We start from the raw sequence: 12153 nt of genomic DNA on the forward strand, positions 1-12153 counted from the left end.
TGAATCGCTCACAATTTAAAGGAATTAATATTTCTAAGTATACCACTTGGTTAAATTGATAATTTCACGGGATAACTCTCTGGTTCAATTCAAGATAAAAACTGGAATAAATCACAGTAGATAAATGCAATGAATTTTAAACAAAAGCGCCAACTGTAATAAAATACACCCCTTCTATTTTAAGGACACCAAATTTGGTGGTAATAGTTGTGCATTAGCCAAATTTAGAGAGCGGACACTGTAAACACAGTTTTTGCCAATTCGAGGGTCATAATTGTGACTTAGTTAATGGTTATCAAATTGGACTGAGATATGCTGCCCATGATCATATTGTCTTAATTTGGTGATGATTCAAAACAAGGCTTTCTTTAAGAGTTGATCTGATAAGATTTCTATTTCTATCATTAAAGGGTGAGAACTTATGTTTGACTTGACGAATAGGTGGTTATTCAACCTGTCTAGATATTGTGCTCAAATACATTTTGACCAAATTTGGCGATGATTGGACAAAATGTTAATCTGAGACTGATATTAGGCAATTTCTAAAACTGAAGGGCTGTTACTCTCAAGTGGCTTGAGCAGCTGGTTATAGAACTTATCCAAGATATCATGCTCATGCATACATACATATTCTGACCAATTTTGGTGATGATTGGACCGAAAGTTATGTTTGATCAACAACTATTTGTCCAATCATCTCCAAATTAGGTAAAAACAACCAAATAATAAACAATGCCTGCCAATGTGCCAAAGGTGAAACTGTAATACAGCCCATTCTATAAACAACCATATAAAATGTTGGATGGCAATGATTTTTTTCGTCATAGTAGATGCAAAGCCCTGAAGAAGGCTCAAGAGTGATTTTATAAGATTATCAGCTCTCATCACAATTAGGCATAAAGAATTTAGTATAGACTTAAACCAGATGCAAATCAATTTAGCTTTAATTTTAAGCTTTCTTTTATATTGTCTGTTTTCCAAAATTTTGTCTATAGCATTTGTGGAGCTAACTTGTTAACCTTTGGCACTCAAAACATATTGACATTAAACTGAGTACATATGCACCTGTTTTCAATGTTATTACCATATGTAATTATGAACATACAGTAGCAAAACATTTTGAGTTATTATATGCCTTTGAAAAAATGAGTCCATGTATGAGTGTGAGCATCTCCTTGCAATGCTGTTGTTCAATAATATATACATTGCAGAATTAACCTTGACAAAATGTCACAAAGCGATTATCTTGTAAATGATAAGGAAGGAAAACACAAGATGGATAAGATCATTTATTACGACAAAAAGAGCTAACAAAGATCTTGAATCAAATTTGAATCAAAATAACCTAATAAAATGATGACTGAATGCCACTTACATGCATCATGTATTCACACAATCATGACTGTTACAATTTCACAAACACATTGAAATCATTCATTAACCAAGCAAACATCCCCATTCCTAATGATGTAACTGACATCGCTCAGTATATATAGTAATGTGTGGATTTGGGGAGAATTTCCTTACTCATGTATAAATTAAAGATTGTCTGTTTCTCTACACAGCTGTCAATTTACAGTCAGCTCTTCCAGTTGTGAGGTTACCGTGGTGATTTCAGCCTTCTTTGCCTGCTCAACAGTTAGCGCACAGCTTTCATGGTCTTTTGGCTGAAATATACAATGGTGAAGTTCTTTGTTATAGCTTTACATGGCACATTGTCAAAATAAGTGTCAAGAATAATCCACACACCCACATTAGAGAGTGAATTTACCTACCATGTAAGTTACTAATTTTACCAGTTCATGAATGGAAAAGAATATACTACATGTAGGTGCTTTTTACTAATAATGTTTAAAAAAATAACAAGAAAAATAAAGTTTGAGATCTGAATGCCAACAACTAGTGCAGTTATATTTACATGCACATGTCATATTAGAGCTTATTATGCCTACCCAAATACGGGTATGAGAAATTTTGATGTCACACAGATTGTCTGCATGTGACAGTTCATGAACAATATTTTGACTTTAAATATGCCTGAGGGATTTTGATGAAACTTCACAGGAATGATGATTACCAAGCCTTGTTGTGCACTAACATAATCATGTTCCGTTTGAGTCATTTCTCAGAGTTATGATCCTTTGATCTTTCTACATTAAAGTAAACATAGAGATTCTTGTCTAGATTTCTTTCTATGTATGGATTTCTTTCATACTGATTTTTTTTCTACCTTGGCTTAACACTTTGAGAAGATGTGTGCTGCATAAAAAGATTTCCAATTTAAGACGGCTGACTGGCAGTCCTATAGAATTTTGTCATCACACAGTTTGTCTGCACCGTATCTCCAATACTGCTCAAGAGATTTTGATGAAACTTCACAGAAAAGATGCTTGGTTAATTGACATGGTTTCTGTAGAAAAACCATCTCTGATTTTTAATCAATTTCCCACGTGGCCCAGACAGAAAGGCATTCTGAGCTTTCTTGAGAGTATACTGCTGGTAGTTAGTATAAAATATTTATACTATCAAGAGAAAAATATAAAAGTACATGAAAGAACACAAGCCAAAATCTGGCCCCGATTTCTTGAAACTTCTTAGGGTAATAGCAGACTTAAAGATGCACTCTTACTTCCAAATAAGATTTACCACAATTAATAATATTGTTTTAATATTCCAAAAAGGATGAATAAATGTCGAAAACAATGGTTCTCATGAAGGATAGCGAGTTGAATTTGAAAGAAACGAGCATAAAACACAGTATTTCTACCTTATATTATAAAACTAAAGTAGATCACAGTAAATCTTTTATCATTCACCAATCATTTAATACTTTTGTGCTTTTTACTATTAAATACACAGTTACAATCTTGTTTTCAGTATTCAATACTTTCACTAAATGCATAATTTAGTAAGTATTGGAAGGTTTATCAGTCAAAATTTATGTTTGTTATACATCAGTATGTATTAATTTTGAATAAGAGTGTCACTTTAAGTAGCTCATTTCAATAAGCCAAAATACATATTTATATTTGATTTTGATAAATGAAAAAAGTTTTTTTGTGATTATATTAAGGCAAATTCCTATTTTAAATCTAAAAAATCTTAAAGAGGTAAATATAACACAAATTATAGAAAAACAAAAATAGTGAGCTTAGCTTCATCCTGTTATAAGGGACTTAAGAAGTTTCGAGAAATTGAGGCCAGAAGTTTACACTCTCAGATATCATTTTGACCTATCAATATCTTACATTATATCTGAACTCATGGAGATTCCTCTTCATGGCATAGGCATCCTCACCGTCAGCATAGTACTTGGGCTCTATTTCACTTATTCTGGAAAAGTCAATAGTTCAACTACACAATATTGCATAATTATTAGCTAACTAAATTGGCTTAACTATCTTTCTTTAAGATTAAACACCTTCTCAGTTAACCAATCATCAACATTGATCCCCAGTTAACCAGTCACAAACAATGATCCCCCATTAACCAGTCACCAACATTGTTCCCCAGTTAACCAGTCACCAACATTGTTCCCCATTTAACCAGTCACCAACATTGTTCCCCCGTTAACCAGTCACCAACATTGTTCCCCAGTTAATCAATCACCAACAGTGATCCCCAGTTATCCAGTCACCAACATTGTTCCCCAGTTAACCAGTCACCAACATTGTTTCCAAGTTAACCAGTCACAAACATTGTTCCCCAGTTAACCAGTCACAAACATTGTTCCCCAGTTAACCAGTCACAAACATTGTTCCCCAGTTAACCAGTCACCAACATTGTTCCCAAGTTAACCAGTCACCAACATTGTTTCCAAGTTAACCAGTCACAAACATTGTTCCACAGTTAACCAGTCACAAACATTGTTCCCCAGTTAACCAATCATAACAGTGTTCCCCAGTTAACCAGACACCAACATTGTTCCCAAGTTAACCAATCATAACAGTGGTCCCCAGTTAACCAGTCAAAAACATTGATCCCCAGTTAACCAGTCACAAACAGTGATCCCCAGTTAACCAGTCACCAACAGTGATCCCCAGTTAACCAATCACCAACAGTGATCCCCAGTTAACCAATCACCAACATTGTTCCCAAGTTTACTAATCACAAACAGTGATCCCCAGTTAACCAATCACCAACAGTGATCCCCAGTTAACCAGTCAAAAACATTGATCCCCAGTTAACCAATCACCAACATTGTTCCCAAGTTTACCAATCACAAACAGTGATCCCCAGTTAACCAATCACCAACAGCTATCCCAAGTTAACCAGTCATAAACAAATTCATTGGACTTTGCGAAAATGTGCTATCGTGCAAAGTAATAATATGAAAAGATTTAATGATTCAAACATACTAGTACTGTATTGGCGTTTTGAATAAACCAAAGAATTATGCGGAATGAGTATACTTTGAAGAACAACATTTTCTTTATACCCAACAAGTCATTGATAAAACCTTTTTTGATCTTAAGAAAAAAAATTCACACGTAACAGAAGAGATTTTTAAAACAAGAAACACTTCTTACTCGAACTTGAGTGTCTCTGTATATAGGTGGAGAGCTGCTCTGTTACTCTTCCTTACGTGTAGGGAGACATATTTGGCATCAAAACACTCAACCATTGCCCTTGACGCCTGGTCCATTAACTTTTTGGCAAGCCCCAGACGCCGATAAGAACGCTTCACAGCCTGAAAGTTATATGCACACACTTGTAAGTGTTATAGTTAACTTAAACAATCTTTGGTTGTCTGGTTATTACAGTGGTTAGCGCACTCGCTTCTCACCAAGGCCATCCAGTTCCATTCCCGGCCTGGGCGCATGTGAGTTATGTTAGTGGTCACCTAGCCGGACAAGTGGGTTTTCTTCGGGTACTTCGGTTTCCCCCACAACACAGGACCACGCCCTCGCGCAACATCATGCCAATAAGAGTGACTTAGTATAAGCTATCATAGCTTTCTTCACAATCGTTGTAAAATATATAATGTTTAAAGTAAATAATCTTGCCACAATTCTTATATTTACTCTAAGTAAATCATCTTATAAACCATCCATTCACAGCACTGATTTATTGACATAACTTTTATTAAGTTGTAAATATTAAATATTTATACAAATATGAACTATATCATAAAATCTCAGGGCATTATAAATATTTTTATTGGTTATATTTAAAAATTCTGAAAAACAGTTTAACACTCAACTGAATTATACCACTGTTAGCAAACTAACTTTTTTGCATTTGAAGTTTTTTTGAGCATTTAAATCGTGGCTTTTGCTCTGCCCAAACACACAAAGTGAATTCTGAATTAAGTGCATAATCTAAAGCCTGTCAATTTACTTCATACATCAAAGCCATCTGCCACTGTCATGTATCAATGTGGAACTTACTTTCAAGGAGGGCTCATACACTCACAAAGGATCCATTCATGTACAGTTTGCATTTTTTTTCTTATCAACCACTCAATTAAATTGTATCCTTAAATTAAACTCTTTGAAAAGCAAAAACCTTCTGTTCACAAGCACTTCTAAGGGCAGTACTACCTTAATTGTCTGTCTCTTTCTTGCAAAAATGCATAATGATTGTGCTTCTATAAGCTGATTGACAATAACGCTGTGCTAAGTTTATTTGCTAACAGAAGTAATGGTACTAACAAAATACATGCATAGACCAAAGATCAATAAATAACAGCAATGAACATTTGTTTTCAGTCTTGCCTGCCATTTACACGATGAACAATTTTAAATCAAGTATTAACTACTTGAAAGTTATGCATCTTACCAGTGAAGTGATGTGTCCGTGTTGAACCGAGTCTTCAGGGTCCTCTTCCCTGTTGATAGAGGAAGTATTACAATATTTAGTCTATACATTCTTTGATGAAACCACATTTCATCTTAATGTATACACATAAACTTGTTTTCTGTGTGACTGGTTGCACAATATCAAAAATAAGCTCTAAGGTTATCCTCAAAAAAATGTATGTTTGGGGTCAGACAGTCGCTTCAGAAAATCAAGTCCGACTCAAAAATAAATTGGTCTTCTGCATAGAAAATGATAATTAATTAAGTCATAATATACCTTTAGTAATCTTGATAAAATTCAAATCAATCAACAGTGGACAAGTTCCCTTGTTCTATTTTTTACAAGTTATACACATGTAGCTTTAATTAAGATCACAGTTCATTTTAAAATTGACAATCTTTTTAAACTTGCTATAAGGCACCAACCCACAACCCTACACTTGCAAAATGAAGGTCACAATTATGGTTGCTTCAAAGTTCATTGTCAATGATTCAAATTCTTATTTTGGTACCTGATCCTCGAATAGAAACTTACATTTTTGCCAGAACGTAACCCACAATTTTACCATTCTCATCTTCTGCAACATATGAAAGCTGAAAAGCAGTAACACTATGAAGTAAAGAATGTCAGTCAATCAGACTGAATTTATGGTCATATTAATAAGAAAAATTATCAAATGAATCAAAAAGGTTACGGTAAATGACTTTAATTATCCAATAATATCTATCAGTTTTAAAAGTTGAGGTGAGCTTTGTCTTTAATAAAAAGTTGTTGTTTATTAAAAAAGTGTAAGTAAGTAAAGAAAGTAAGTGTATTAACCTGTGGCCAAGAGAGTCCATGGTAGAAGTAGTACTTCATCTGGTAATTTTCTGGCAGGCACAGCAGGTTACAGTGCTGCATGTTCATCAGATCTTCTGGCTAAAAAACATCACCATGCAAAGTAATTAAAAGAAAAATGTTTCTGGCAACATAATTCTAGGTGAATATCCCTAAACAGTAAATCTTCATTTCAATTTGTTGTTTATATTAGCATAAGCCTGCAATCCGAGTTTGCTTAAATTCTCAATTTTATACAATAGAGCCTAGGCAGGGAAAAACACTTCAGTCTAAATTCCAGTCACACTCGTTTTCAAACATATTGCCAGGGATATGCCTTTAAAGTATGTTTAGATAAAAATATGCCTTGATATTTTAAATTGAAGGTCTCATGTCAAAACTATACAACAACTCAAGTAGAATTTCTCCCACAGTGACTGTGTTTAGATAGGGTTATAATCTAAATTACACAGCCCAGTTAACCATGACTTTGTATTACCAAACTCAATAACAGAAAATGAAATAACAGCTTCAATGGCAAGCTCCAAATACTGCATTACGTGGGAATTATTTCGCGCGCGGATCTCAGAATTTCCGGCATCGCATTCGGAGGGGGAAAATTCGGTCATCGTCATCCTGCATACGTATGTCAGAAAGTGCATCATTACTATAGCTTATAAGCGCTACCGCGCTTAACTCAAAAACAGCATCACTGAAGCAATGACAAATTTGAATCAAACACTTCAATAATGTTTCCACCTGAATATGCAGGGGGAGACATACAGTTGACCCCTGTTGGCGGTTTCCCTTTTCCCTTAATAAGTTAAGCGTTCAAAGGTGTTTGATGGGACTTAAATTAGGTGAAATAAATAACCATTGATGATTACGGATAAATTAATGTAACGATTAAGACATGTGTATTAAAACCTGTCCGTTAGTCTGCATGAAATACACAAAGACTAATCATAAGAAAAAAGTAAGTTTTATTTCGGACAAGGAAAAAATAATGCGGTAAACAATATTCAAAACATTTTCATTATAATGGCAGCAAAATGTGTCTCCTTTAGATGGTTATGATGTTGTTACTTTATTGGGGTGTCATCAACAGACATGAAATCAGTCAGACAAATACCGTATGTTGAATACTAGCAGGGCTTTTTATGCCCATTTTGGGAAAAAGACCCTAGACATTTTGGGAAATTTTGCGTCATTTTAATGCCGAAATTAGGAAATTTTACAGTAAAAAGAAAAAGCTGTCTAGTCTCCTGCGAAATAGGACATGATTTAATTTAAGTTTATTTCCGCTTTAAAAGACCCACAATGGCTGAAATATCAATCCTTGGGGTGTAAATATCTATTGCAATAAATCATGACAGATAATATCTCATATCTCTGAATGTGATGAAAATCAATGATTTCTGAGTTCAATTACCAGAAAAACTTCACATCACATAATTTATTAGGATGTTGAAATTGAACCAGTACCACCTGAATCACTGTGACCAGTACAGGTAAAAAGAACTTTTTTTTATTTTGGATTAGGTTATTTTTTTTTGGATTGGGATTTTTTTCTGAAGATTGGGAAAAATATCTTATATCTTGCTTTGGAAATGGGTCCAATAGTTGGACCTGTGGGTACTGTAGAAAAAGCCCTGACTAGTATTACTGATTTTGACTCAATTCTTTCTAAATTTCTTATAGCCTCACTTATAAGACGGCCCCCTACTTTCAGGTTAAAATTGGGATCCAATTTCTCTGTCTTATAGTCTAGACAGGGAAATATGCTATTCATGGAAATATTTAAGCTGATAGTTATTTTGATTGAAATGAAAATGTTAGTAGTCCCTAACTGATGTATTAAATAATGACCAAAAATAATGTATCATCTGCAAGCAGTGTTTAAAATGCTTTGGTTGTGGTAAAACATAGATCAAATTTAACTTACTAGTTTTGGGCATGTCCATAGTTATGGACCTTTCTTTATGGATAGTGTTTAAGTGGCCGAATTTTTTTATGCAACCGCTGTACATATAACATTTCAGACCAAACAAGTCCTGTGTTTTATACAACTTCATTGCAGGAAATACAGTCTTTTTGGTAGCCGCCCTTTGATAAACTACAGCCATAACAGTACAGTGCGTATAAAAAATGTTGGATTTAGATATACCAGTATATATATATGTATTTGAAACTTTTGAAAACTTCAGAGCATATTGTTACTTTTAATTTAACAGTAATCAATTCTTATCATTTTAGAAGATGAAGAAGTGGTCTAAAACAATACAAGTGCAAAATGTGGCTTAAGTTCATCCACAGTATAGATTTGATATTTTAAAGGCTTTGAATAGATTAAGATTCAGTTTATTCTGACACAAGGAAAAGGTTTGAATAATGCACATCAGAAATACTCAAGTCATTGCAATGTTCACTGCCTATTTCTTAAAGCTGCACTCTCACAGATTGAATGTTTTGTCAACTGTTTTACTTTTGGTCTTTGAACGAGCCATTTTTTGTGAAAATCCATAGAAACCAGTTATATAAGACTGCTGACAAAAAATCAGATTGCAGATTTTTATATTTAAGAACAAAAAATGATGTTTTATGCATTTTTCTTAAACCATTACTAACGGTTTAAGCCATATTTTTTTTTATAAAAATCTACCCTCTGATTTTTTGTCTACCTTGTGTGTCTACCTTGTGTCTTCTAGGGAAATGTTTAGCCCTTTAGGCCAGTTGATCCCTTTAGATTACTTCTATGCAAATCTCCACTCCGATCTGATTTTTTTATCAATGAAAATATTGAATTCACTCCGGTCTGTTTGTTTACTGATGAATTTATTGATGAATTAATACACATCACTTAGATTAAAAAGTTTGTGTGCCCAGCTTATCCAGTTGTGATTTAAAACTGTTCACGGTGCTGGATGTAACAACATTATGTGGAAGGCCGTTCCAAGTGGCTATAGTACGATGTCCAAAAGAATTTAATCGACGACGAATAGACTTGTGAGCTTTAGGTTTTGCAAGCTTCAAACATAGTCTTAAATAATAGACGTGTTATACGGGATTCTTCCAATCCCTAACGTCTAAACGGGAATGTTCAAAAAACGGGGGTGTTTTAAAAATATAGAAATTGTTTTAAGTGAAGTATTTTATGGTTGAAATTGAACATAAAAAGTTATATTCATATTTAACCATGTAAGTGAAATGTTATTTTGCACTAAACAAGCATTTAATGCATTAAAACAAGTTGCTTACCTTTCCAATAAAACGAAAGTTGACTGACACAGACAACAATTATGCGAAGGGGAACAACTTGATACAATCGTAATAACTCGGCCTCCTCCGACAAAGCTTTGAGATAGACCTCGTTATACAAGCGTAACAACTCGGCCATGGCCGAAATGTTCCGAGCGATTTAAAACTGTGCCCTGAAGCATTGCAGGTGCCCTTCATGTATATATCGTTATGTTTTGACAGAATGAAATGAAGAAAGGCCGTCAAACTCATAATTATAAGTAGGATATTTATTTTTTGTGTACGGTACTAATATAAAATAACATTATCTGGTAATATTTCTTGTTTTTATGATATTTTATAGACCCTATATGATTGAACCCGGAATCCTGATCGGAACAACTACCCACTATTGATACGTAACAATTGACACCTATGCAAAAATTTGTAAAAATAGTGAATATGTGAGAGTGCAGCTTTAAGACAGGAGAACATATATGGGAAGTAGAAGTGGGGACGGGGGACAACCTAGTATGTGAAGATTGGCAGAATCTGATCATCCAAAGGAAAACTTGACAAATAGTAATTGAACTTTTTGCATTAAATAAGTATCAAGAGTAAAACACATCGACATATAGCACTGCCACGATAAAAATGATTTGTATCATCAGCAGAGGGCAACAATGTCCTTATTCAGCAATGTTGAAAAAAATTTATCCGATTTTTTTATCCGAAATATGTACAACATACAACATGCCGCAGCTAAAAATTGACTTAAACGTAATACTAACAATAAATAAGATGTCATTGTCATACCTTTGATTTTCGAATATTCATTTTTGGAGTATAAACTTTATCACAATATTTAAAAATATAGAAAAACAAAACTTCTTGAAGTCTGTTATTGTCGTAATTTTCTCTTTTTGTAATAGTAGCAAATACAACTTTTTACTCAAAACACCATCATTTACCAAAGACATTTCCGTTGTTAACTTTATGATGGGTGCAGGGAAGAGGGGGGGGGGGGGGGGGCTATAACTTTTTAATGCCATGCTCTAGTTATTTCATATCTTCCATGCTCGATAAGCAGTTGAAATTAATTGCTTTGAAATGGGCGAAAGGTAGTGCTGAGATCATTATTATAAATTTCTTAACAACAACTATAATTCATGGAACTTTGCAAACCTTTTCCAGATCGTTTTAAACTTATTTGACTACACAAGAAATGATTGCATGGATATCTCTTGAATTTTTATGAAAACTCCACGTAATTTTGTCAAGTCGGTAGTTATGCAGCAATTTTGAATAATTTTGAAGCTTTCAGACGCTGCATCTTCTGTTGAAGACGGGAACGATGACCAGTCGGGGATCCAACCGACGAAGTAATAAAAGGTGAACCTGAGTAACACCCGTCAGTTTGTTTAATGATTCAGTGTGAAGGTTCCAATCTGCTGTACCAGGAGAAAAGTGAAGAGCGTATCCTCTGCTCAGCAACCACAATACTCACACACCTAAAATTACCGAAATACTGTCGAAGAGACGTAAAAGTCAACACAAAATAAATAAATTTGGCTTGTAAATGAAAAAAAAGTATGCCGCACACTCAAGTTTAGACATCCTGAAATTGGAGGGGCAGTGTTACAAATAAAGCTAGTTTCTAACTTTTAATGATAAATAAGAACAGGAGATAATGCCTCACCTTTCTCTGTTAACATGCTAATAACTTTATAACTCGTTTCACTGCAGCACTCAAATCATTCGGTCCAGCCAGGGAACCGAACCAGCTTTGGAGTTAAAGTTCACCTTTAGGCTCTTTCGTTGTTTTGTTGACCGCAGTGCTTTCTCGATTGTGACCCTAAATACTGTTCACATCATGCATGTGATTGCTGTGACCCACCATGCACCGGGGACTTTTATCTTTTACTTGAATAACAACCGATTGGGCCACAAACATTGCCATGTGCTCCTTGGTAAACAACTTTTTTCTGGGACAAAATATAACTGTTATTAGTTGTTCCTGATAGGGTTGTTGGTTTGTCTTTGATTGTGGTGGCTAGAATTTGCGTTTGAGGGCTGAACGATTGACTGTTTGAACGATTCTTATGTTGCAAGAGACTGCGTCTGACCTATTTGCAATTTACTCTTTATTAAATACATCGGTAACTTGAGATGTATAAAACAGCAACAAAATGTTTATATCTAACCCTAATTGAAAATTAATTCCTTGCTCTCTCGTCATCTGGCGTTGTGCATAAATATGGCTCTGTCAGGTACGTGCGTAGCCCAAACGCATTATCC

The 12153-nt window shown here is 34.4% G+C and overlaps 1 protein-coding gene across 1 annotated transcript; it reads right to left on the reverse strand.

The window, feature by feature from the left end:
• Window positions 1-1276: 1276 nt before the first annotated feature.
• Window positions 1277-10808, reverse strand: LOC128217703 (N-alpha-acetyltransferase 10-like). The gene is made up of 7 exons (XM_052925026.1): window positions 10672-10808; window positions 6622-6720; window positions 6337-6395; window positions 5782-5830; window positions 4530-4690; window positions 3249-3333; window positions 1277-1667 (listed from the first exon to the last, which is right to left on the reverse strand). Exons 1-7 carry the CDS (start codon window positions 10690-10692, stop codon window positions 1569-1571), a joined length of 573 nt encoding a protein of 190 aa, XP_052780986.1. The 5' UTR covers window positions 10693-10808; the 3' UTR covers window positions 1277-1568.
• Window positions 10809-12153: the final 1345 nt, after the last annotated feature.

Source organism: Mya arenaria, chromosome 14 (assembly GCF_026914265.1).
Source record: "Mya arenaria isolate MELC-2E11 chromosome 14, ASM2691426v1".
Taxonomy (NCBI): domain Eukaryota; kingdom Metazoa; phylum Mollusca; class Bivalvia; order Myida; family Myidae; genus Mya; species Mya arenaria.

Coding starts and splice junctions, on each gene's coding strand:
- LOC128217703 (XM_052925026.1), bottom strand. CDS start 10,692: ATGAATATTCGAAAATCAAAG. Junction 6,721..10,671: donor TGAATATTCGAAAATCAAAG/GTATGACAATGA, acceptor GATGTTTTTTAG/CCAGAAGATCTGATGAACAT. Junction 3,334..4,529: donor ACAGAGACACTCAAGTTCGA/GTAAGAAGTGTT, acceptor TGACTTTTCCAG/AATAAGTGAAATAGAGCCCA.